The sequence below is a fragment of the Peromyscus eremicus genome, chromosome 2 (genome assembly GCF_949786415.1).
Source record: "Peromyscus eremicus chromosome 2, PerEre_H2_v1, whole genome shotgun sequence".
In the NCBI taxonomy this organism is placed as follows: Eukaryota; Metazoa; Chordata; class Mammalia; order Rodentia; family Cricetidae; genus Peromyscus; species Peromyscus eremicus.
Window position 1 is genome coordinate 5,049,554 of NC_081417.1, and position 27,968 is coordinate 5,077,521.

General features: G+C 39.8%; 2 protein-coding genes across 7 annotated transcripts in view; one reads left to right on the plus strand and one right to left on the minus strand.

Annotated features, from left to right (window-relative positions):
- Atp6v1h (ATPase H+ transporting V1 subunit H) overlaps positions 1–4,823 on the minus strand; it is a 105,260-nt gene extending 100,437 nt beyond the window's left edge. For 2 of the 4 annotated variants that reach the window (XR_009377494.1, XM_059253802.1), the window contains exons 1-2: positions 4,683–4,822; positions 3,446–3,589 (exon numbers count right to left, since the gene is read on the minus strand). Coding sequence is in view for 3 of the 4 variants with exons in the window: in XM_059253802.1 (XP_059109785.1) it covers positions 3,446–3,558 (113 nt within the window). In the remaining variant the exon portion in view is untranslated. Of the gene's footprint in view, positions 1–3,445; positions 3,590–4,386; positions 4,501–4,682 lie in introns of those variants that run through there. The other 2 variants (XM_059253804.1, XM_059253803.1) reach the window with 2 other exon arrangements.
- Positions 4,824–17,274: 12,451 nt separating this feature from the next.
- Positions 17,275–27,968, plus strand: part of Rgs20 (regulator of G protein signaling 20) — a 131,369-nt gene continuing 120,675 nt past the window's right edge. For 2 of the 3 annotated variants that reach the window (XM_059255629.1, XM_059255631.1), the window contains exon 1: positions 17,275–17,439. In XM_059255629.1, the coding sequence (XP_059111612.1) occupies positions 17,275–17,439 (165 nt within the window). The remainder of the gene's footprint in view (positions 17,440–27,968) is intronic. The other variant, XM_059255630.1, reaches the window with a different exon arrangement.

Consider the following 27,968-nt stretch of genomic DNA (forward strand, 5'->3'; position numbering starts at 1 on the left):
TCAAAGGACTGTATAAAGGACAGAACTACATAATCCAAGACACAGTTAATACAGCACCTTACCCACTGCAAGGATTCAATAAAATGTCACCTTTTGCTTTTATTCAAAGTCTCCTTAATTCCTCTCTACCCCAAGCCCAACATATTTACTTGGCCTTCAAATTCATTATACCCAAAACCACTTTATAGTGACATTCTACAGTCATTTCCTGACATATTTTGTCTTCCAATCGAGAATATGGTTATCCTCCCTCTCTTTGAAAAGTAACCTCTCCTTAGCCAGGCATAGTGGCACACGCACTGGAAGGCAGAGGCAGAGGCAGAGGCAGTATGGTCTATATAATGAGTTTCAGGACAGCCAGAACTGAACAGTAAGACCGTCTTGAAAAAGAACCAAAAAAAAAGGGGGGGGGGAATAACCTCTCCATTCTGACCTCTGTCCTTCACGGAGTCATCCCACTTCCTGTTCTCCTCCCAGTGGAGGTCCTTCACCACTGGCTTTTTGTTCTTCAGTTTGCATCCAACGATTAATCCTTGAAATTCTGCTTTTCTTCCTCAACTCCTTTCTTCTAGAGATTCAAGTCAAGAGAGTCCAATCTTCCTCTCTCCACTAAATCATCTCCAGCTATCTCTTATTTCCAAGTAGAAAAAAATTCAACATCATCACCACTGAACCTGTCATCTGCTATTCCTCCATTCATCGAGGACTCAGGTATGTCACAATAACTACCACCACCCTCAAATCCTAAGGTCTAAATCCAGACCCTCCTTGATAAGACATAACAGCAGAACAGCCCTTCAAGTGTCCATATGACTCACTTCAGAACACATAAATCCCCTAAAAGAAACTGAACCACAAGCTACTTGAAGCCTCCATATGCACCCACACATTCAAGCCTGAGCTCTCTAACTAGGGCTCCCTGCACTGCAGTCTCCATTCCTTCCGCTTAGATAACTACTGTGAGACTTTTCATGTGCTCTGTGAAGACTTCCCCAATGCTCCTAGACAGCTGTTTCTTCCTTCTTAGTTATACACCTCCATTTGCTATATATCTATGTATGTGTGCATATGTGTCACATGTCTTCATTTAATACTTACATAGTTTATTATTTAATTCATCAAAGATCTGTTTCTTCATTAGGCATTAGGAGTTAAAAGCAAGGTTAGAGTATTATGATTCTTGTATCCTCAACACATACTTTTGCTGGATTTCTGTCTGACTAGGCCAAACCCATTCTCACTGTTTTTGTTTGGTTTTTGTACTGCCTAGTTTAGTAAAAGCTTAATCAAACACAAATACATTTTTGGATATTATATTTTCATGGCATGTTGAAGGGCAAACGCATACTGAACGACCTTTTGGCACCAGGTAACTCCCCCAAAGGTTTATATGTCCTCTGTAGATGTCTAATCCACTGGTCAGATCCACTGATCATGTATGTCATGTTCAGCCTGTAACTGCTCTTTCAGGAAAGACACTTTATACCCACTAGTGTCCCACATCAGAAAGCTCAAGAACAGACATTTGGTTATATATGGTGAACATTTGCACATAAACATGCAGAGCAAAGAGGGCTTATTAAAGGAATCTATAACACAGACAATAAAATGAAGTTCAGAACTAGGAAAAAGGAAAATAAGATGTATGTGGCACCAAGGCTCAGGACTGGAAAAGTACACAACTGAAAAATCTCCACGTAACCCAAAGCACTCCACAGCCAGGCCAGAGAAAGTTCTGCTGCACTGCCAGTGCTTCATGATCAACACTCTTCTGTTTGACTACAAACAGAGCCAGGCTCTGCAACCACACAACTCCTTGTCCTCTAATCTAAGACTTTCTGGACTGAAGAAGTCAGGAGCTCAGAGGATTTAAATAATTTCACATTGATGAGCGCGGGAAACATCACTAAGTCTTTCCTCCAACCATCCTCTGGCGACTGGCCTCACAATAGCCCACGTCCTCAAAATAGGAATCTAGAAGTCATCCTAGACATCTTTTGCCCATACACTAACTTTCTCAAATGTGCCCAGTTCTGACCACTCCAACAACCTTAACACTACCACTATGTAGATTCTATATAAGATTCTCCCTATCTAAGCTACTTCCCTTCCCCACCAAGCAATGAACTAGGTCATCTATTGCAGGCCAAGAACCTCAGCAGCCTTAGCAGTGCTTTTCAGAACAGGCATTTGGGTTCTCCTGGTGGTACTGTGTATCCCACATTCACACCCACTGTACAAGCACTCTACAACCGAGCTCCTCCAGCTCCAAGAGTAAAGAAATGTTAAACTCTGTTCCTTGTACCCCCATGAGGATAGTGACTGTTTTGAAAAAGGGAATTCTGGAACACAAACTGCCATCTACAATCAACTATCACTTTCATGAGTTGCACATACTGACCCTCTTAGACTTCAAATATATTGTGGGTTTCATGGCTTAAGAATCCTCTTGAAAAGCACCAAGTGGCAGGAAGAGGCCCAACTCCTCCCAAGGGCACAAAGGTACCCCTGCCTTGCTGTGAGTGTCAGCTCTCACCACTGCTTGCCTCCAAACTGTAAATAACTTCCAGCACCATCGTTGCCTTTAAGACAGTGTCTGTTGTATCTGGACAGGTCCTCTTTTTTGCCATATGTCAAATAGCATTCCTCCTTGAATTAACTAAGTTGAAGGATCACCGCTTCAGGTAACTTCTGATGGTAGAATTAGCTACCCTTTCTTGTACACTCACAAGCCCTTGAACAGTTTCCTACCATCGCTGCTAACAATGAAGTAAAGGTCTGTTCTGATACTTTGAGTTCCTTTTGAGACACTACTTTATGTAACCTTTGTGTAGACAAGAAAAATAAATTAGCAACAGACTAATCAACTGATTTTTCAATGTGCATATCCAAATCTGATCCTCAGAAATTCAGTTATAAATATGCCAAAATAAACCCACATGAAATAGAACACAATGATAAAATATTATCAAAAATAAATGAGGGCCAGTGAGATGTCTCAGAGGGTAAAGGCACCTGCCACTCAAGCCTGGCAACCTGGGTTTGATCCCTAGTACCTAATGACAGGAGAGAGCCAGTTCTCATACAGTTATTCTCTGACATGCAAAGGTCAGCACACAGATGGTGTTTTAAACCATCTGTAACTCCAGTTCCAGGGTATCTGAGACTTCCTTCTGAAGACACCAGCATGCATGTGGTACACATACATGCACGCAGGCAAAACAGTCATGCACACAAAATAAAATAACCACCATAATAATAGTAACTGCTCTACTTCCCCAAGCTGTTCCTACCACACCAGGAGGCTCCAGCTATCTGTGGAGAGGAGGAAATGTTTCTTCCACAATTAGTATTTTTCCAGTATTTCTCTCATAGAAGCATGACCATGAAAAACGCTGATGTAAAAGCACATGACATTCATGATTCACAGCAAACCAGTACTTACTGAAGATAAGACTGCCAGTTCACTTTGTTGGCACGAACTTCGGCAGCCTTAGCTGCAATGATGTTAGTTGGGACGGCAGCATCCACAGCACCTCGAATGTCCATTTTGGTCATCTAATATGATAGTGAATGTTTCTCCACAGATCTTCAATTTACGGTCAAGATAAAAACAGAAGAGCAGGCATTATATTTTAACTACTAGTATTAATATAATCATATTAATTTCATTTAATTTAAATATTAAATATCCTAAGACTGTACAACATTAACATATTTCAAATCTTGTCCACAGCCCCATAAAAGGGCTTTCTATTGGCTTTTTCTTTTCTAGGAAAGAGCTTTTAATTATTAGCCTTAATATACAGTGAGACTTTTGAAATGACCATTTAGGAGACTGACAGCAAATTTAGAATTAAATAGAATATTAAATAAGACTCTTTGACCACCTTTGGTGCAACCATACCCAGAGCTTTGAATATGCTAACAGCAACCCAAAATCCACTACTTTAAATCTATTAAATCACGGTCCATTCTCTTCTACAGAAAATACTATTAAAAACAGATAAAGGCCAATTATGGTATTTTATTGGCATCTATTATGCTTCATTGTGAAGAGCCATATTAACTCCTTTCTTTAAAATTACTGGTCGAAATAAAATACACCAAGTGGCATGGTAAATTTTCATAAACCAGTGCCTTCCTTTCCAACAAAAATTGACCAACATTTTCAAAATCAATACTGAGAGAAATTTCTCGAACAAATTGGGCATAGTGAACAACGGCAGTCTAGTCTAACGAGAAAAATGTACAATAAAGAGCTTCTAAAAAATCCTCAGTTCAGTTTAAAAGCTTACACCTCTTTTTACCACGATACAAAAGCCCAGCATCCCATTCCCAAAATTTATGTTCTTGCCCACAACCATAAGGAAGTAAAAATCATACCCAAATTCTATTCCACGTCCCACTCTGCTTAGTCAGTGTGGAACTGAAATCTCTCTATGTGGGAACTTGCTGCCTAAACAAGCAAGCGGCGCAGGCTGCGGGTCCCAGGCAAAACCGGCTGGGTCCGGGAGAGGCTGGGACCCGGGCCCGGAGCGGCCTTCCCGAGAGGCCCCGGCCCGTCCGCCCGCCCCCGTCCGCCCGCCCCCGCGCTCTCCAGCGCCTCCGCCGGGAAGGCCTTGCGGTTCTGCGGACCCCCCGGGCCCGCAGGGAAAGCAGCCCGCCCTCCGGAGCCTCACCTGGACAGCCGCGGGGACGCGAGGGCCGCACGGGCGGGCGGGCGCCGGTCGAGCTCCGAGGCTCGGCGGCCACGGCAGGGAGACGGCGGGGGACGTTGAGAGACCACACACAGGAAGCCGGAACAGCTGCAAAGTGACAGCAGCGTCTGGCACGTGAGCACAGGCACGTGACCGCGGCGGAGGGAGGAAGCCGATAGGGCCCAAAACACCTCGGGCGGGCCACCTCGCTGGGTGTTCCAGACACCCAGAGCCCTCTGCCCCCAAAAATCCTAACGTCAGTCTTCAGAGAAGTTTAATTTACGACCTTTGAGCTTGGAGTTTGTTGAATTGACCATCTCAGTGAACCTGGCACTCATACTCAGAGTTGAAGTATAAAACTGAGTCTGAAAAATGAGTCATAGGCCCAGGGTTCCAGAAGTCTTCAGTTTCTCTCGGCTTGTGGTGTTTTATCTCACAATTTGTGCTCAACCCAAGTTTTCTCCCAGGAAGGCCTGAACTGCCCTCTGTCTTCAGGTTACACGGAAGTCTATATAATAGCGTTTGGAAAGGGGTAAAAGCACACAAAGGAATGTATAAAAAATAACCAGTATATTTCTACTTTTAAAAAAAAAAAAAGTTGAAGTTTTAAAAATCCATCACAAGCCAAAATCATACATGGCTATAAAGAATAATAGTGTAGAAGATTATATTGATTTTCTATCAATACTGAAACAAATTACCACAATTTGGATGGCTTAAATCAAGCATAAATTCATCATAGTGTGTGGGTCAGAAGTCCAGAAGAATAGGTCTCTCCCTGCAGAACAGCTTTAGGCTGGAATGAGTTTATACTACTGGCTCAGGAAAGTCTGCTCTCCTACCCTCTCCAGTTCGCAAAGGCTCATGACTCCTTTTCTCAGTGTTCGAAGTCACGGTCACCATGTCTGCCCTTCTCTGACCACAGCTCACAGAGGTATCCAAGTTTCACCTGAATAATCCAAGCAACTCTCCTGATCCTTAACCTATTCACTTCTTCATCCTGTGATCCCCTTTGCCAAGTAAGTTGATATTTTCACGGGTTCACTAGGTTAGAACACAGGCCCATTATTCTGTCAGAAATTAGATGGAAGGATACACCCTAATTTAATGTAAATTGCTGAATAACGGTACAAAAGGGCCCATATCTTATACCTAACATAATATGCCTTATTTTTCTGAAGGAAAAATTTTATCTTTGTTTTTAGCCATATTGGGAATTGAACACAGGACTTCCTTGTTTGAGGCAAGCACTCTACGTGTATCCCCTACCAGAAGTAGAACAATGTTACCTTTTAAAATGGGGAGTATAGGACCATGCAAAGGGCTCAGCGGGTAAACAATGGGTTTTACCACCAAACCCAACCATTGAGTTCAGCTCCCAGACCCACAAAATGAGAGGTGAGAGCAGGCTCCCTAAGAGTTGTCCTCTGAGCTCCATTCACTCAATACTCCGCTAGCATGCCCACACCCATTCACAAGAAGTACATAAATAAAACTTTAATGTAATTTTTTAACTGAGTAGTGAAAGCTGCATGCCTGTAATCCTGACACCTGGGCAAAAAGAGAAAAATTGGCAGGTGGAAGCCAGCCTGGGCTTCACAATATGAACCCTCTCAAAGAAACAAACAAATAGCAAGTGCTTATAAGATAATCCTTATACTGCTTACTTGAAACTTGACTGATATTATGAATTAAGTCCCTTTTTCAAGAAGGTTGTCTAGAGATTGAAATAATGCCGAACACTCATTCTACCACTGAGCTACACCCCTAGCCCAAAGGAACTACAAAAACTATAGCCTGCACTGAAGATTTGCTTACCAAGAAAATACTAGAATTGACCCAATAACCACTTAGTAAAATAACTCACTGATAGCAAACCTACAGGTTTCAAAGCTGTTTGCATTAACTGTCTTGAAAATCCAGGACATGTTTTAGAGGTTCTGAAGTGGGGGACCTAGCTCTCAAGGTTGAAACTGAGACTTTGGGAGTTGCTACTACAGTAGTGAGAGAGTGCTACTGATTCTTGATACCCAGAGACCACTGATGGTAAGTGGAAAGCATGTCAACAGCACACCACGTAGAAGGTTATTCCTGGCCTCCAATGTCAGCATTAAGCCTGGGGGATAAGCAAGTCAGTAACTCTTTTCATCTATCATTAGAAATAAGAAAGCAAATTCTAAACTGTGCAGGGAACATGGTCTTGCTATGACAAAATCACATCATTATGAAGTGAAGCCTAGAACTTCCAAAAGTATCTACCCAAATTTTCAGTGTACGCACTCCAAAACCCAACAGTCAGACCTTCAGTATTCCCTTCTATGGAATCATTAGCATCAGTGTGTGAAGATGATTGTATAGGAATTTCAGTGCAATTTTTTGTTTTGTTTTGTTTTATTGAAATAAAATAATTTTTTTCATAAAATATGTTCCGATTCAGTTTCCCCTCTCCCAAATCTTCCCAGATCCTCCCTACTCATACAAATCCACATCCTTTCTTGCTCTATCTCATTAGGAAACAAAAGGAATATAATAATAATAATATACTAATGATAAAATACAAACAAACCACCAGGCGGTGGTGGCGCACGCCTTTAATCCCAGCACTCGGGAGGCAGAGCCAGGCGGATCTCTGTGAGTTCAAGGCCAGCCTGGGCTACCAAGTGAGTCCCAGGAAAGGCGCAAAGCTACACAGAGAAACCCTGTCTCGAAAAACCAAAAAAAAAAAAAAAGATTCGTGCTACGCATCTCCAGCCCTTTAGAGTGTGTCTTTACATGGATTAAAATGTAATCTGCTCATATTCACTTTCTACTTTAAATACTTTATATAATTCCATGCATTTTCATCAGCAAGGATTACTTTCATTTTCTGTGGTTTTTATTTATTCTTTGATGTATATGTATTTTGATCATATCCATCCTCCATTCCCTCTTCTATCCCCCTTTCACAGCCTTGGGAAGGCTTTTTACCACATGTCCATCCTACTTTCATGTCTTTCTTGTTTTGTTTTGTTTTTTGTTTTTTTGAGACAGGCTTTCTCAGTGTAGTTTTGGTGTCTGTCCTGGATCTCACTCTGTAGACCAGGCTGGCCTTGAACTCACAGAGGTCTGCCTGGCTTTGCCTCCTGAGTGCTGGGATTAAAGGCGTGTGCCACTGCTGCCCCACTTAATTTCATGTCTTTTATTTTTTATAACCCACTGGACTTTTATTCATTCTTAAATTTAGTGTATTTTTAACTAAAATATGACTGCATCATCTCTACTCTTTTTTCCATGCTCCTCAGCTTCTTCTTAAATTTGTCCTCTTTTTCTTTAATTATTAGTAACATATATTTACAATAACAAATTCATGTATGTGATAATTATATAAATACAACCTGTTGGATTCACATAGTATAATTTCTATGTATATGTTTTATGGATGACCACTTGGTATTGAATTATCAATTAGGGAGCTCATCCTTGGTAAATTCTCCCCTATCTGCAGTTTTTAATTGCTTGTAGCTCTTCACATTGGCATGTCAACTTTTGCCGTCACTCTTCAGGTCTTGTTTAAGCAGCCATTTTGTTAAAAGTTCATGGGTCTAAATTCCCTACCATCTCTAGAAGGCCCAATCTGGTAGCAAACTTTCTGGTCCTCTGGCTCTTACTATCTTTCTGCTGAGATGTTCCCTGAGCCTTGGGATCAGCTGGATCTGGGCTCCCCAGACTGGCTGTTCTCTCCATTGTGACCAATTATGGCATTCTGTAATAGTTTCTGTATGCTGCAAAAAGAAGCATCTTTGATGAAAGCAACACTTATCTGTGGGTATGAGGAGAAGTGTTTATAACACAGCTAAGAATTATACTGGTTTAGGCAACTGGCAGTAGTGGGCTCTTCACTAAGAACTATGACCTCACTAGCCACAGAACCCAGAGTTTAATTAGAGTTGCTTGCACGTACATGTGTGCTGGTAGCCATGTCAGAGGAGCAGCAGGTGGCAATTGACTTCAGGGTGTCAGCCTACCAGGAGGAAAATTTCTGATGGATGAATCTCGGATAGGCAGTGCCCTGAGACTACAGACCCTAGAGTGTCTTTTGCTTCTGCTGTGCCTTTACATGTTTGCCGCTGCCATCTTCCTCTGGTGTCTGGCACGGTGTGAATGGGTGTGGGGAGATCCCCACTGCCTGTAATGTAGTGTGTTTATCTCATTGAAACATCCCATTCTACTGAGCATTTTTACCTGTGGATTATTATGAAGATGATTTCTTCCTAAACTGTACTGTCTAAATGATAATAATAATGTTAGTTTAAGTAGAGTTTTGATGATTAAAATATAAACAAGGAAGTGTCACACTACTACAACACATGCGTTTCTATTGAGGAACCATACAGATTGTGGCTTAGATTAATAATTAAGAAAAACAATTGAGTCCCAGTAGCCCAGCTAGCTTAAATTTGTTTAACCTTAATGTTGGGAGATGTGTTCACAGGTTTTGGAGTGCATGATAGCTGAAACCAAGCCTTAAAATAACTTCAGGTTAGATCAGATGCTTTGATAATAGTTTTAAGATGAAAAACCCCAGAAAACAATCTAAAGTTCACAAGGACATATAGCTGAGTTACAGATTCATTAGGTTAGAGTAAAAAATACAAAGTATCCCAATTATCATTAGCTGACATGCCTTTCTTGCTAGGATTGGTTGATGATCAAAGGTGATGATTAATTCCTTATACCCATTTCTGCCCTCAATCTCCTGATATAAGAAACTATTGATGAGTGGGTATGCACCCCAAAGATTTAAAGTAGAGCTGACTGATTCTTTTTCATATATAAAAGTTTAGGTTTGTGATTCCTTTAAGATTCCTTATAAGATTACCTTTCAAGATAAGTAATAAAGTAATTAGCCCATTCTTTGTAACAGCAAAATGCAGTCTGCCAGTAAAAGACATGACTAAGAAAACTATCTGGCTTGCCTATGTGGTTAATCTATAACAAGTTGCTTGGATATGAATGTATGTGGGTCCTTGGGATAATTTGTTTTTCACCTGTAATACGTAAAATGTTTAAACATGTAAGGGATATGGAAAACATGCTGTTTTTTACTTGTATTCATTGTAATCATTCACTTGAAAAACATAATGTAATCACATTGTAATTCTTATATTGCCTGAAAAGCTTTGTTGGGGTATATAAGCTGCAAGAGAAAGAATAGAGATAGAGAAAAAGAGAGTTAAGATGGACTAGAAGGAAAACATCAAGAATGAGAGTTTAAATGAGTTAGAAGGAAAACATCAAGAATGAGAGAAGGAAATCACCAGGAAAATAAAGAATAGAGAATGCCAAAGAAGAATAAAGAAAAGGTCTGAAGGAAACCATCAAGAGAGTGTGTGAGTGTCTTTTCCCCTAACGCTCTCAATAAAAAAAAGTTGTAGTATATGCTGATGCTGTGGATTTCCTTTTGAGCCCTGGACTGTATGGAGGCTGGTCTCCCAGGCAGCGATGCATGTGTATGTACATGGGGTTATTTAGTGAATCATAGGCAACTTACCAGTGGCTATACCCCTGAAAGAATTACCCCACAACCCCCAGCAGCCATTAACTGTCAATAGCTTCCCAGCTAGAAGTGGGGGGCCTCGTGCATCCATCTCCATCCGTGCTAGAATGTTGAAAGGCCTTATCTCATGTAGGTCTTATGCAGTTAAGCACAGCTACTATGATTTCATGAATCCAACAGCCATGTCCTGTACAGAAACTAGAATTTCACAACGCTCCAATCTGTCCTCTGTCTCTTACATTCTTTTTACCCTCCCTTTTCCATAATATCCTCTAAGCCTTGGATGAGAAAGGGCTGTTGATGTAAGTCCCTTTTAGGACTGAGCACTCAACCATCACTTGTTCTCAGTACTTTGACCTGTCATGGGTCTCTGCAGTAACCACTGCCCACTTCTACAAAAGCTTCTCTGACCAAGGTTGAGAGTAGCGCTAATCTATGTGTGTAAACATAAATATTTAGAATACAGTTTGACAACATGCCCATTTAACAAAACCATATGACCTCCTTACCCACTGGCTTTTGGCCAGTCAGATATAAATTTGCTCTGATGGGTTGAGCTTCGAATCCAATCAGAAAGTACTTACCTGTATAAAATTCATGCCATTACTTTACTAGTGTATGTGGAGCATGCGTGTGTGTATGTTTACATACCAGTGTGTGCATATGTGTGCTTGGGTGCATGTACAGGTGGGGGCCAGAGGTCAGCCTTGGGTGTCATTCCTCAGAGACATACCTCTCGGGTGTTTCATTTTTTTCACTATGACCTGGTGCTTCCTGATTATGCTAGACTACCTTTAACAGTGAGCCCCAAGGGTCCTCCTATCTCTGCCTCCCCAGTATTAGAATTACAGGCATGTGCTGCTACATCTAGCTTTTTACTTGGGTGCTGGAGTCAAACTCAGTTCCTTCTGCTTCTGTAAGCGTGCTACTGACTTAGCTATTTCCCCAGCCCCAATGTGTTACTTTTAACTGTCAAAACTAAAGTTGGAACTCAGCAATAAAGACATCTGGACCTGGAGTCTGCCTTGTAAGAATTTTTTTTACAATTTCCACTTTCTATATAGATATAAAGTTATTCAGGTAATTTATTTCCCCTTAACTTAACATTGATAGTTTGCATCTTTAGAGAAATTTATCCATTTCACCTAATTACCTAACTTACTAGTATGAAGTTGTTCATAATATTTATTATTAATCTGATATCTATAAAATTAGTACTGAGATTGTCTTTTTCATTCCAGATATTAATAATTAATACTATGTTCCCCTCCACCTCTTCTCTCTCTCTCTCTCTCTCTCTCTCTCTCTCTCTCTCTCTCTCTCTCTCTCTCTCTCGTGTGTGTGTTTGTGTGTGTGTGTGTGTGTCTGTATCTCTGTCTCTGTATCTGTTACTACCTTTGTCTCTTTAAAGCTAAGGACCAAACCCACAACCTAGATACTGACCAGAGGTTTTATTGATTTTTTTTCCTATTTCAGACAGACTTTTTTCTTCATTGACTGCTGTTTGTTATTGTTGTTTTGTTGTGTTTTTTATTTTATTTCATTGAGTGCCCCTAAAGTCTCACCTAAGAGCTGAATCCTGAGCTTCACACATCCTACTCCTGAGCCATTCCCAGCTCCTCACTGTTAGTACCTTCTTTGAAATTACCTGTAACACGAATTGCTAAAGGGTCTTATTAATAATTTAAAAAATACCCTGAGCCAGATATTGGGGTGAAAGTTGAAAGATCAGAGAAGCAGAACAAGCCAGTCACAAGCTCTTACCTCTAGGAAATCTTTAGTCTCAAGACAGGGAGTTCCTGTTTCTTCATGCCTTATATACCCTTTTCTTCCCTGCCATCTTATTTTCTGGGATTAAAGGTGTGTGCCATTACACGTGGCTTTGTTCTCAGTGTGGCCTTGAATTCACCAGATCCAGGTGGATCTCTGTCTCCCAAATGATAGGATTAAGGGTGTGTGCCATCACTGTCTGGCCTCTATATCTAATCTAGTGGCTGGCCCTGTCCTCTGATCTCCAGATAAATTTTATTGGGGTGCACAATGTATCACCACAGCAACATTTAAGGAAAATTAAACTAATTTTAGTGTCTTTGTATCTAGCCTCAACAGTTATGATTTTGAGTGTTCTTTCTTCATATACATCCAGATTTGGGGTTTTGATTATCATTTTCCTTTTGCATTAAAAGTTTCATGTAGTAATTCTCATAATTAAGGTCCAATGCTGATTAATTCTTGCAGTCTTTGAATGTCTAAAAAATCAGTATTTTGCCTTCATCTTTTAATAATTTTCATGAGGATAAAATTTTTCTTTCAGTGGTGTTGATGTTGGTTTTTAAGTTCCCTACTGTCTTCCTGCTAACCTTGTTCTGTGTGCAATCTCTCACACTGTTCCTGTGTGCAATCTCTCACACTGTTCCTGTGTGCAATCCTCGTGTCTTCTTAGCTAAGTTCATTTCTTACTAATCTTATTTTCTCTGATTGCTTTTAAGATTTCTCTTTTTCACCAGTTTCATTAGTTTTAGGATAGTGTGTCTTTTCATAGATTTTTTTAATGTTTCTTAAATTTTAGATTTATTGAGATTGTCTAATATGGAAACATTTGGGCCTTAATTTCTTCAAGATTTTTTTATTCCTTCTTTAATTTGTTTATTTATTCCTGTGTGTCATGGCACACATGTGATGGTTAGAAAACAATTTGTGGAAACTGGTTCTCTCCTTCCAACACGTGTGTCCAGAGACCAAGCTCATCCTTAGGCCTGGCAGCAAGCAACTTTCTCTGCTGAATCATCTTGCTGACCCTTTCTTCACATATTGTATTTACTATACCCTCCTCTCCACTGAATACATTTATATTAGATGGTTTGAAAGTATCCCATAGTTCACCAGTGCTCTGTTGATTTTCTCTTGCTTTTTATTTCAATATTTTGCCTTGGATAGTCTTCAAATTCACTGTTTATCCTGCATTCTTACCAAGTGAATTTTTCATCCCCAGAATTTTAATTTGAGTCACATTTGTATCTCCCTTGTCACTACTTCATGTGTTACTTTTCCCCCTCAAGCTTTTTGAGCTTGTGGAATACATTGTAAAACACCGTTTTCATTTCCTGTCTACTAGTTCTATTATCTATGCCATTTGGGCATAAATTTCAACTCTGGGTGAAGTCAGAGTGGCTCATCTCTGACTATGGGTCATATATAGTCCTAATTTGTGGCATGCCTGGAACTTCTTAGATACCAAATCTGGTGAATTTTACTTCACTGGGTATTGAGATTGCTGTTATCTCTCTACATAATATTGAACTTTGATGCAGGACATACTTAATCACCAAGAGTATGATCTTTTGCGTTTTACTGTAAGCTTTGTTAGGAAAGACCAGGGTGGTGTGTGGTCAATCTTTGATTTCCCCAGTGATGAGGCAAAACTCTTTTGAGTTCTGAGTACCGAGTGAGATATGGAGTATAATGTCTCTGAGAACTGTTGCACACTATTTCCAGCCCTTCCTGAGATCTAAGGATGACTTCCTCTATTTTTGGGTGGTTCCATCCCTGACCTCAGCTCGTCTTCTCTTACCAGTACACTAATAGCAATCAACTGAACCTCTCGGAGCAACCTCTGATGGTTTCAAAGTCTCCACTCTGTGGAGCTCTTCTTTCTAGCACTCAGCCTTTGGATCACCTGATACCCAAGCATCAGCCAGAACCACTGCTCAACTCTTCACCTTCCATTCTAAGTCTCTTCCTTGAATTCAAGGCTAAAACTTTTCTCCCAGCTTGAAGCTAGGGGACAAATGGGCCTCAGTATATTTGTTTTCTGTCACTTGGGAATCACTGCCCTTCTGTACTGGTGCCCAATATCCCAGTACTGTAGGATTTTTTGTTTGTTTTTATAGGTATCACCAAGTTTTTTGTTTGCTTCCTTGGGGAGAGTAAATTGGCCCACTGTCATTCTGTCTTGACTGGAAGTAGAAATCTGAGTATCCTTTTGACAACAAATCTAAGGGGAAATGTTTTGTGTAGGAAAAGCAGAAAGTGATTGTGTACTAGTAATGAACTCCCAAAAAACTAAAACAGAGTTAACCTTAATGCTTTAAAAGTCAAGAAAAGAAGCCTGCTGTAGGGGTACACGTTTATAATCTCAGTGCTCCAGCAGTGGAGGCAGGAGGAGCTAGAGTCCAAAGTTAGCCTTGGTTACATAATAAATTCAAGACCACCCTGGGCATGAGACCCTGTCCAAAAAACAAATAAATAAGTCCAGCAAAAAAATGCCTGCTTTATTTCCAGTCCAAGAAACAACTGGCAAACTAGATATTCATCTAAATATATTCCCTATCTTTTTGTTCTCAGAACAACTCCCTTTGGTCTTCAACCAGCATCCTACATTTTCCACCATCATTTGTACCCACATTTAACAAGCTAACTGAGATTTTAATACTCTGGCTATTTCTACTGTTGGAGTCCATGTCATAGTGGGTACCTTGGCAACAAAGAATAGATGCAGATGGCCAAAATGTGTGGATCCTAATAAAAACCATGAGATGCCAAGATTATCTGAGAGGGTGGGGATTTGAAGCAAACACCTGAGAAACCAAATATGGAAATCCTTTCTTCCTACAATTTCCATTAATAACTTAGCAGCTATGGCCTGTGGGTTGACTGTGAGTGAAACTGAAATAGGATGAGATTAGAAGAGATGTTCTGTCTTTCCAAATGTTCCTTTGCACCACCCACATGACTTCTTTCATAAGTCAGTTTGAATTCAGGCCTTAGCCTATTATATGCCTATCACATAAAAGCATTTTATATATAATATTGTATATTTGGGCAAAAACTGAATTACTGTTCACTGAGCTTATTTTAATCTACGGTGAAAGAAAGTAAGAAGCAGAGCAGAAGGACATGAAAAACACAAAGTTTTGTGAGGAGCCTGAGTGACTTTTGAGTTGTGGACAAGAAAAGTTCAAAAACAGCCATATGATGATGAAGATTGTCAGTTTGACACAATCTAGAATCACATAGAAGTTGAAACTTGGTGGCTGAAGAGATTGCTTAGTGGTTAAGACTGACTGCTCTTCCAGAAGACCTGGGTTCAATTCCCAACACCCACATGGCAACTCACAACTGTCTGTAACTCTAGTTCCAGGAGACCCCACGCCCATGGCAAAACACCAATGTACATAACATAAAAATAAATGATTTTAAAAAAGAAGAAGAAGAAGAAGAAGAAGAAGAAGAAGAAGAAGAAGAAGAAGAAGAAGAAGAAGAAGAAGAAGCTCTTGGCATGTCTGAGAGGGAGTTTCTAAATTGGGCTAATTGAGATAGGGAGACTCACCCTAAGTGTGGGTGATACTATACCATGACCTGGGGGCCTGAATTACTAATAATTCAGACTCACTCAGGTTCTTTGGACACAGGCAGAATACAGCCAGGTCTTTGCTTGCTGTTCTCTTGGAATATCCTCAGGCAGTAATTCAGGCCTAGTTGATTCCTAATCTTAAACCTTCAATGTTTATACCTTCATGTTGCTACTGACGCTTATACACTATTTGAGGATTTGTCTATGTGTCTCATGCCATAAGTCAAGATATAACTTCTGCAGCCAAAGGGAAGGAAATGGGCCAAGAAAGAGAGACAGGACAGGCAGTGATCTATATGCCACAGAACGCTCCTTGGAGCACATTTTAGAACACTGCTGTAGCACTGTGTTTCACGTGAGAACAAGCTAACAAAAGGCAAGCAAATGTGTTGTGAATGCCACAGCTCTTCTGTGCACCTCAGATTATAGGCTCCAATGTTACTACCTTGCCCGGGCTGGCTGATGAGCCCCCTGCTGCAGAGCACAATGGCACTGTTCCTCAGCATCTGCAGACAGAGGTTGAAACCCAAGATCACAAATCATGTTCTTCAGTCAGTTCTCAGAGCAAGGTTTTCCTATGTCAAGGAAATTTTTATTTTATGTGTGTGTTATACATAAAAACATCAAAAGGCTTTTCATTAATTGCATGTTGTCTATAAAATCCATTAATAAAAACAAAATGATGCTACCTGCTCAAGTTAACCTACAGTGAACAGGGAAAAGAAAGTACCTGATTACCAACGAGCTAACTGCTTGTGTGCGTTTCACTATCCATAAAAAACTAAAAGACACTACATCTGTGGTCCCAAAAGGCATGTGTAATGAGCAAAAACACAGTGCATATATGCACTGTGCATATATGCAGCCATGGTTTCAGACTGAAAACATTCTTGAAAAATGTATGCCTTGTGGCTAAAGAGATGGCTCAATGGTTAAGAGTGTTGGCTGCTCTTTGAAAGGATGCAAGTTCAGTTTCCAGCACCCACATCTAGTGCCTCACAGCCACCAATAACTCCAACTCCAAGAGGTCAGATTCGTATGGCCACAATGGGCACATACACAGGTGCACACCCACATAAAAACCAATATACACACTCATAATTTAAAATAATAAATGTTTTTTTAAAAAAAACAACTTTTTCTTCTTTCTATACTTGAGCCACTTGCAGATGCATCCAAGTTTCACTTTATGACATTTCTCTGTGATGAGGCTCCTCCCTGTACAGACACAGCCACTGAGCAGCAGCAGCAGCAGCAGCACTGGTTTCATGGAGGTCTGAAGGGCGTTGCTTTCGGAAAGGCACAAAGGCATGAGGCAAAATCAGAAAGGTACTGTGAGCTTACAACACGTTTGCTTGCCTTTTGTTCAGCTTGTTCTCACTTGAAACACAATGCTGTAGCCCAGTGTTTAACGAAGAAACTTTACTTTCCCGCCTACAGAGGGCAGTCATGACATACACACTCAATGAGCAGTTCCACCTGGGAAAAAAAGCTAAGATAAGTGGATAAGCCACTACTGATCCACAGAACGGATCAGCCTTTTGCTTTTCTTAGTGTAACTTTTCAGGAAGGTGCCCAGCATACGCAGACACGGCCCAGCATTAACCAACCGAAGAACAAAGAGGATCCACTGGTGTTGGTAAAACCAGATGACAAGATCCTCGTGAGGTACTTGTTGGAAAAACATGCCCAGCCTTTCCCAAGAAAACCAAGAGTACCTCGAGGAGCATCTTCCCAGGCAGGCTACCTGGGCACAATTGCTGCCCCTGTTCAGAGCACAGAGAGATTATAATCCCAGTGTTTACCAAGACACAGAAAATAAAGACTCTCAGGCCGGGACTGGTGTCAAGGTAAGATGATCTTTACAATCCCCACTGACTTTGCCAGGGAAAAGCTTAATCTGTAAAGAATATAAAGCCAGCAGCCAGTTTTAGTATCATTATTCACAGTAGATTAGTGAAGATTTATCAAGAATACTTTTGAAACAATCTACAGGCAACGTAAAAACTTGAAACTTACCTGATGTCCAGTTTTCTCCATCCTAAACAGCTTCCCGTTGCCACTGCTTTTTTGTCTGAGTTCGTGTTTTGTTTAATGGTTTGTGGTTGTTCGTTTACTTGTTATGCTTTTGTGCTTGAGACTGAAGCCTTGGCCTCAGGCATGCTAAGCAGGTGCTCAGCCACTGACACATCCCCACAGCTTTGGTTCTTTGTTTGTTTTTATGAGATGTCTTTAAAAGCAGAAATCCTGTACTTAGTTTCTTTAGCTATTGCTATTAACGAATATTTTCTCTGATATAAATACTATATGCCAAATAATTGTGAAGTAAAAAAACAGATTTCTTTCTAAAACATTACTACAGAATCACAATAAATTTCTATAGGAACATAAATATGAAAGAACTAAGAGATGCTATTTTAAAAATGTATAGCTTCCTAAAGTGACTTTCCTAAGTGTGAGTTTCTGCCGTTAGATCATCTTATTCCAGAGTGACATTCTTCCTATTCAGTGTTGTATGTTTCTTTGCAGAATGTACAGTGTAAGACTGCAAATCCTCTTAACTATTTATAGAAGTATCTCTTAACGGTTACTGGTATGGAAAGGAATGGGTTTGTGTCAATGTTAAAGAAATAGTTGACAGAGCTCAGGAATAAATATTGCAAACCTGGGCTGGAGAGATGGCTCAGGGGTTAAGAGCACTGGCTGCTCTTCCAAAGGTCCTGAGTTCAATTCCTAGCAACCACATGGTGGCTAACAACCATCTGTAATGAGATCTGGTGCCCTCTTCTGGCCTGCAGGGATACATCCAGGCAGAACACTGTATCCAAAATAAATAAATGTTTAAAAAAAAAAAACACTGCAAACCCACAGAAAACATGTCCAAATATGTTAGTCAGCACTGAAAAACTCAGCTGTCCCTTAGTCATGGCTTATATCCTGATCATTATGTGGCAGACTCTGTACTTCCTTCTCTAGATCTTTCCCCTGATGTTATTTTAACTAGTTGACATAAGCAGAAGAAAGGTTAAAAGAAAATAAGTTTATTGTGAATCTTTTTCTGTAGAAATAATTTTAATTTTCTGATGTGTGTGAGCAGACTATGAATTTCTGCCACTCCTACCATGGTCATCAATTAAAACAAGGGTTTATTTGATCAGCTGGTCATTTTGGGTGTTTCAGGTAGGGTTTCACTAGGTAGCTAAAACTGGCCTCAAACTCCAAAGCCTCCAGCCTTAGTATCCTGTCATTAAAAATGCACACCCACAACTGGCTGAGCATTGTCACTAAGATGAAACTTAACTGAAACTAAAATGAAAGGGTATCATAGGTAGGAGTCCTTTATTTATTTTAATGAACATTTTTATCAATTCTTTGAGAATTTCATACAATGTATTTTGATCATATTTACCACCAACTCGTCCACTTAACTCCACCTAGATCTACGCCCAGCCCCATTTTGTGTCTTTTATGTCTGTCTTCTTTTCCTTTGTTTATAACCCACCAACTAGGAGTTCTTTATTAGTAAGTATCTAAAAGTAAGCAATATTCAAAAGAGATTTCTCCAAGCTATAAATTAGATGATACTCTGAAGAAATAGACAACAAATGTGTGTGTGTGTGTTTGTGTGTGGGTATTTTCTTCTGTATTTGGGGAGATTGGTTATAGGACTCACCTGATATAAAAACCATCAGATGTTCAAAGTTCTCTATATAAATGGTATAGTATTTGTATAATGTATGCATATAGTACAGGACATTTTAACTCATATCTAGATTACTTATAATACTTAAAATAACAAAAATATTATTCAAAGAATTATTATTCTGAATTATTTAGAAATAACAAGAAAAAATCTGCACATATTCAGTGTAGAAGCAATTTAAAATATGTTATTTATATAATACATATGTATATAACTCTTAGACTGTGGTTGGTTGAATCCAAACATGCAGATGTATAGGATATGGAACCATTAGACAAAGAAAGCCAACTGTGTTTGCAATTGGATACTTACACAACTTTATATAACTATATAATACAGATAAATATTATATATATATATATATATATATATATGTGTATGTGTGTGCTATTAAAGTTTCAGGTCTGTAATGGATGTGTTTTACATGGAATCACATGAAAACAGAATGTCAAGGAATTTAAGAATCACCAGGACATCTTCAGACAACATTCTAAAACCCCCTGCACACTGTTGGTCCTGGGCAGTCCAATCTGTCTTCTTTACCTTGTTACTCTGAATAATCAGGTTCCAACCTTTATAGCAACCAGTGACAAGAGCAGTCAGTGGTCCCATTGTTATGTTACTGTCCCTTTAGCCCCACTTTGTCTTTAAAGAAAACTTTCCATATTTTATTTGAATGTACAGATGATACATGTCTCTCCCTAGAAAAAGAAAGTTTGGTATACTCAATTATTTGGATTCTTCAAATCAATGAACTGTTGTTATCTGCAAACCTTGGACTAGGTACTGTGGAGAATTTAAAAAAGATAGCGAAAAACATATCACCTCTTCCCTATTAATTTATAATATATTGGAAAAACAAATATACTGTCATATTATCAACATTGTGCAAGACTAACATAGAATACATATGTGATTACATTCTTTCAAATCAGTTTGGTAGTAAAACAATAAGAGATAGGATATCATCAGTCAGGGTAAAAATTACTGCAAAGGCTCTAAAGAAAAATGAAGGAGCAAAATTTAAAGTAGACATAAAATAATCTCTAAGAATTGAAAAAACTATAATAACTCATACATATAGAAAAGGGGAACACAGGCAAAATGGAGCTTAATGCTGAGGGGTTAGCAAGAAAACCCTTCAAAATTCCTCAAGCTCAGCCTCACACCTCAGAAAAATTCATCAAAAATGGACCACAAGCAACTGTACAGAAGACCATAACACACTTAGAAGAAAAATGAGAGAGAATATAACACTAGGCAAAAATGTGGACCTCAAAAACATAGTTAGTAAAAGAAAAAGAGTCAATAAATTGTGCCTTATCAGAATTCTTTTAAATTGGTCTGCAAAAACCTCTATTAAGAGTATGAAAGATGGCCAGGTGGTGGTACATGCCTTTAATCCTACCACTTGGAAGGCAGAGGCAGGTGAATCTCTGTGAGTTTGAGGCCAGCCTGGTCTAGAGTGAGTTCCAGGGTGACATAAAGAAACCCTGTCTGCATGGGCAGGCTTTTGGGAGCCCAGTGCCTGTGGTGTGGCACCTTGTGCAGCCTTGGTGCAGCAGCACGTGGCTTGGACCTGCCTAGGCTTGGTGTGCCAGGCTCTGCTGACTCCCCATGGGAGACCTCGATTTGGGGGATATGGGGATGTGGAGTGGCTAGGGAGGGAGGGCTGGGGGGGCGGGAAGAGGGAGGAGGTGGGATCTGTGGGTGATATGTAGGGTAAGTAGAAAATTTCTTAATGAAAAAAAACCCTGCCTTTTTACTTTAAACACACACACACACACACACACACACACACACACACACACACACAAAGAAACCCTGTCTTGGAAAAAAAAAGTTTGGAAAGATGAGCTTAAAATGGCAAGGAAAAATCTGTAAACCTCCTGAATTAGTTACTTTACTTATTGTGGTAACAAAAACCTAGCAAACGCCAATAAGGGTCTGTTTTGTCTTACAGTTTGAGGGGATATAGTCTACCATGGTGGGGAAGGCATGATGGTGGCAGATATCTCCAAGGTGGCAGGATTGTGTAACCTGGACTCTTGACATCCTCACATCTTGGCAGCACATGGACAGGAAGTAAGGTCAGGCTATAAAATCTCAGATCCATCCCTAGTTACCCACTTTTAGTAATCCTGCATCTCCTAAATGTTCGACAACCTTCCAAAGCAGTGTTATCACATGGGGTCCAAGTTTTCAGACACGTGAGTTTATGGGGGATATTACACGAACCACTAGCCTGAATCTACTAAAGTCCTGGTATCAAGTAGAGTTTAAAAAACTCAGAAAAAGAAAACAATCTAACTAGAATATAGAGAAAAGTTATAAAGTGATAGTTTATCAAATAACATTTAAAGAAGACAGCTAAATACATGGAAAGATGTCCACCATTATCAACCACAGACAACAGCAAATTAAAACCATAGTGAGAAAAAAATACTATATACCTGGCTAAAATGGAAAAAAACATAACTATAAAAATATTAGTACACAAAAAAGAATGCCTGAAAAAGCCATAAGGAATTAAACTATTAACTATTTACAAAAAACAAACAGAAACAAAACAAAAACCCACCAAAACCTGTAATGCACAGAATTTAGTGTATATATACATATTTAGTTAGAATGAATTTTTCTTATCTGGAATGATGGTACTCCCTCCAAGAGCCAAAGACCATCTAACAAAAATCCCAATATTAGACATGAGAAGTCCTCTTTTGAGTTGTTGGCCAGAGATGTCTAAGAGACTCCCAAAACATACAGCCTATTGCTGTTGCCCTTGGCTACCGCCACCCCTCCCCAGTGGAGGAAGGTAAGTCTGTAGCCATAAGTTTCTCAGGTCCCACCCAGATATACAGTCCCACATTTCTCTATATGGCCGTGGTGTTACCAGTATGCTGGCATCTTGCTGCTCCTTGGGTAGCAGGCTGGTGTCTCCTCTCCTCTCCTTTCTCCTTTCACTCTTTCTCTTGGGTTTTCCCACCTGGCTCCATCCTGCCCTGCCAATGCAGCTTTATTTATCAACCAATCAGAGCAACACATATTCACAGAGTACAGAAAGACATCCTGTGCACTCATCCTGTGCACTTCTCCTTTTTTGTCTAATCAAAAAGGAAAGATTTAACTTTAACATAGTAAAATTACATATAACAAAATAGCTATCAAGCAAGAATTATAGTTACAATATCTAGTCCATTTCTATTTGGCAAAATTAAAGAAAATATTTTATCATCTATCCTATTTTTGTGAGTTTAAAGTTTTATATCTAATTTATCTTTTATCATAATTAAGGGAAGTTATAATTATAACTATCTAGTCTTCAATTCCACCAAAGACCCCAGAAGGATATAATATTACCTAAGTAAATAGGAAGTGCATTGTAAGCAACTTCCAAAAATCTAGAGTGACAGAGACAGCTGGCTGCCTGGACAGTCATCCAAAGTTCTTCTCCAATATTGGGGCATCCATCTTCAGCCTACAGGTGTAGAGTCTCTGGCAGACATTTTTGTGAAGCAGGAAATTTGAAGGATTGTCTCACCTATTGGCAAAGTTCATCAGTCATTTTCCTCTGTGTCCTGCAGAATGTCTGGCAGTATCTTCTGTGAAGCAGGAACCAGAAGGACCATCTTGCCCTGTTTAGGCAAAGTTTAGTGGTCATTTTCTGATGGGTCCTGCATGTCTAGTTTATACAACATATTGCCGAGCAGTTTCTTGCCCAAATGGCTACGTTTTACCATAAATAAAGCAAACTCTATATGGAGTTTCTTCAATGCCCATCATCTTTTTGAAGTAGACTGGTGCTGCCAGAAGTAGACATGTCTCAGTGTCCAGAAAAGTCTAAGTTCTTAAAACATTTTAAATGCCATATTCTGTAGATCTTTGAGGTGTTTGAAGATTACCTACCTATTTGAAATATATCTTTATATACCTAAAAAGTTTAATAACTATAAGTTTATTATCATAGATTAATCTGTATTTCTTAATTATATATTATAATTTTAAATGAGTTGCATAAACAGAATACCTTAAACAAGAGTAGAAATATACATACACTATAACAAAATTAACTTTAAATTTATACTAACAAACTAAAATCCATAGCAATGTAAAACATTTTTAAAAAGTTGTTGCTCTTTAAAAGTAGATTCAATAATCTACCCTTTTATCTATCATATCTACATCCCTTTTTCTTCTTTAGAAAGAGATTGCATTTACAATTAACCCCCTTTAAATAAAAATAAACCTTTATAAATAGTATTTTGGGAAACTGGATGTAGCTTCTCATATTACTTCCTGCTGGCTGGGATGCTGGCAATCTTGTGGGGATCCTGAGAAAATTCAAAATAATGGTCAAGTCCTAGGAAGACTTATTTGTTCATAGATACCACCTGTCAAGATTTAGGAGGTCTCTCTTGATCAAATCTGATCCATCTTAACCTGGAACAAATCCATAGCCTCTTGTTCCCTGTGGAAACAAAAGGAGAGCCTCCTTTCTAAAGCAACATATCCTTAGACTCAAATTTTGAAGTCAAGACACCTTTAAAATATACATATTGGTTTAACTGAGTAGCCTTTACAATCAAATGTCTTTCTGCAGTTAAAAATCCTGAAGACAATATAATCCAGGCTTTCTGTGTAATTTCCATCTTTATGTGGCTTATTTTTTTATATTACTTTATTCTTTTTAAAGGCCTATTTTATTATTTTAAGACTATATATTTCTTCTTTATGATTGTCTATACCTTCTGACCATTGTTTTAAACTGCAGCGTGGCTAGGACCAAAGTGACAGCCTTGACTGCTGACTCTGCCCACCTCAGTTTCCGAACACGGCAGATGTAAGCCTACCACCAACTCTGAGAAGCAGTGGGTCTATGCTTCCAACAAGTAGCTTGTAGCCCAGAACCTTTTTATTTTTTTTTATTTATTTTTATTTATTTATTTTTTTTTTTTTTTGGTCTGTACTAGCAAAAGCTAAATCTGCCACACAGCATGCTCCTGGCTTGAGACACCTCTGTGTACCAGGGCAGGAATCCACCATGCTGAAGGTCAAGCCTGCACACTGTGGTGTCTCTATATCACAGTTTGCCTGAGAAACACAACTAGGAAGCTGTTTTTAAATCCATTTTAGAATCGTTTTTTAAAGCTTTCTCGGGTTTTGGGTGGAAATTCTTGCTACCATGTCTGGGTGTCAAAATGTAGCTTTTCTCAGGTCTCACCTGGCCCCAAAGTCCCACTGTGGCATTATCAGTCTGCTGGTATGTTGCTTCTTAGACATCAGGCTGGCATCTCCTCTCCTTTCTCCTTTCACTTTTTCTCTTGGATTTTCCCACCTGGCTCCAGCCTGCCCTGCCATAGACCAATGCAGCTTTATTTATCAACCAATCAGAGCAACACATATTCACAGCGTACAGAAAGACATCCCACAGCCTAAGTCCCTATTTCTGAAGACACCATGAAGTTCAGAAACAAGAACCAGAAATCCCTGTGCTGGAAGTGATCTGAATGTCCCCTCCATGAGGACTAGCTTTTATGGTACCAGAGGGTTCCATGAACGCTTCCAAAGGAGGGAAACAACCAACAGTCCTACCTAGCTATGACATCTGTAAGCCACATCAATAACTTAGCATATCACAATAACCCTATGGATGAAGTAGTGGCACAGATACCTTGGCAGTAACCAACAACTCTTTAATTGCACTTAAGACCCACTCAACAAGAGGATACCATGCCTAGTACTGGAAATTTAGATATTCATACAAGTAACATTATACAAACTCAAGGGATTGCATTTAGGAATATATATGTACATTGTAGGGTTTTGAACCAGACTGTACTCCATAGGCTCATATGTTTGAATGTTTGGTCCTAAGTTAGTAGAACTGTTTGAGAAGGATTGGGAGGTGTGGCCTTGTTGGAGAAGGTGTATCACTGGGGGGAAGGTTTTGAAGTTTTACAAGCCAACAACTTGATCCAGTGTCTCTTTCTGCCTGTGGATCAGAACCTAAAGCTTTCAGCTACTGCTTCATCACAATGCCTGTCTGCCCCACACCATGATGACATGAACTAACCTTCTGTGTTAGCTAGGGTTTTTATTACTGTGAAATGACACCATGACCACAGCAACTCTTATAAAGAAAACATTTAATTGGAATGGCTTACAGTTTCAGAGGTTTAGTCCATTATTATCAAGACAGGGAGCATGATGGCATGCAGGCAGACATGGTGCTGTGGTAGCTGAGAGACCTACATCTTGCAGGCAACAGGGAGTCAACTGACTGTGACAATGAATGAAGCTGAAACAAAACCTCAAAGCCCGGCCCACACAGTGACACACTTCCTCCAACAAGGCCATACTCACTCCAACAAAGCCACACTTCCTAATAGTGCCATGCCCACACATTTCAATCCACACAACAGATATACTGGGCTGTTTTGAGATTTCCTCTGCCAATGGAATTAATTCAAAATTCTTCATTTAAACTCAGACAGACTCTTTGGACAAGGACAAAAAGCAACCACTTTCTTCATCAAAATATCACAAGGCCAATTATATTCAAACTACAACATTCCACTCCCTGGCCCTCATAAGCTTATAAAAATATCATAATGCAAAATTCATTTGTTCCAACTTAAAAGTCCCCATAGTCTAGAATAGTCTCAACAATGTTTTAAAGTCCAAAGTTCAAAGTCTCTTCTGAGATTCATGCAATCTCTTAACTATAATCACCTGTAAAAATCAAAATAAAAAAGCAGACCACATACTTCCAACATATAATGGCACAGGATATACATTATCATTCCAAAACATAGGGAAGGGAGCATAGTGATGAAATACAAAGCAAGATGGAAAATCAGCTGGGCAAACTCCAAATTTTGTATCTCCATGTCTGATGTCAGAAAACTATCCACATCTCCAACTCCCTTCAGCTTTGTTGACTACAACACATTTCTTTCTCTTGGGCTTGTTCCACTCCCTGTTAGCAGCTCTCCTAGTTGTGGTATCCCACAACTAGGCCATCTCCAACATCTTGGGTTCTGCAAGGCAATCCAGGCTTTGACTTCACAGCGTCACACAATGGCCTCTCTACTAGGCCTCCATTCAAGGACACCCCTGATCATGCCTGGCTTCAGCAACTTTATTCCATAACTCTTTTCTTCTATCCTTAACTCTAAAGCCAGAACCACATGGCCAAAGCTGCCAAATTCTGCTGCTTGCTGGGGCTGGAACATGGCTCCCTGGTTCAATTACATATTCATGACTTTCTGTCTTTCACTGCCTAAGCTTGGCTGTCCTGAAACTTGCTCTGTATACTAAGCTGGCCTCAGAGTCAGAGATCTGCCAGCCTCTGCCTTCCCACTGTTGGGGTTAAAGGTGTTCCCCACCACACCAAGCTCTAAGCTCTTGAGTTTGAAAGTTAGCTGGATGTGATCTTGCCCTGAGGTCACCACTCCCTTTGTTCCACTTCTTAATCTGTTTCTCTCCTTGAACACAGGCTTTAGCTCCATTCTACTTCCTGGTGCTCTTTTTCACCTCAAAATTTGCTTTTTGTAATTTACCCTGCTCAGCTTGCTCCTTTTCATTAGAAATCTTCATTAGAGTTAACACTAGTATCCACACTAGTGGATATACTAGGCTGTTTTGATATTTCCTCTGCCAACGGAATTAATCCAAAATTCTTCACTTTAGCCTCAAGCAGACTCTTCAGACAAGGGCAAAAGGCAGCCACTTTCTTGACCAAATATCACAAGACCAGTCTCTAGGCCACATACTAACATTCTCCTCCTCTGAAACCTCTTGAGTGAGCCCCTGACAGTTCAAATAACTCTGAACACCTCTGTCTTTCGTGCTCCTACTAGTAGGCCCATTAAGCATCACTTAAGGCATTCCACGCTTTCATAACCCAAAGTACCAAAGTCCAAATTTCTCTAAGCAAACACATGATCAGGCCCATCACAGCAATACCCTAGTCTCTGGTACCAACTTCTGTCTTAGTTACAGTTTTTATTGCTGTGAAGAGACACCATGGCCACAGCAACTCTTATAAAGAAAACATTTAATTGAGGGAGCTCATTTACAGTTTCAGAGCTTTAGTCCATTATTATTATGATGGGGAGCATGGTGGCATGCAGGCAGACAGGGTGCTCTAGTAGCCGAGAGAACTACATCTTGCAGGCAACAGGAAGTCACTTGACTGTGACACTGACCAAAACCTAAGCAAAAGATCTCAAAACCCGGCCCCCACAGTGACATATTTCCTACAACAAGGCCATACCCACTCCAACAAAGCCATAGATCTAATAGTGCCACTCCCTATGAGATTATAGGGGCCAATACATTCAAACTACTATACCCTCAAAAACTATAAGTAAGCTTCCAACTAAATGCTATAAGAGTTGACTTGGTCATTGTGCCTCTTCACAGCAATACAACAGTAACTAAGACAAATACATAGATGCATGCAATAACAGTTAGTGAAAAAGATGCCGTGAATTTGAAGGAGATCAGGGAGGGGTATTTGGGAGGGCTTGGAGGAAGGAAAGGGAAGGGATAAATATTATAATCATAATCTTAAAATATTACTAGCTAGAATAACTAAAAAGTGATACTACCTAATGCTGGCAACAATGCAGAGAAACCCAACCTTTCACACATTACTGTGAGGACTTA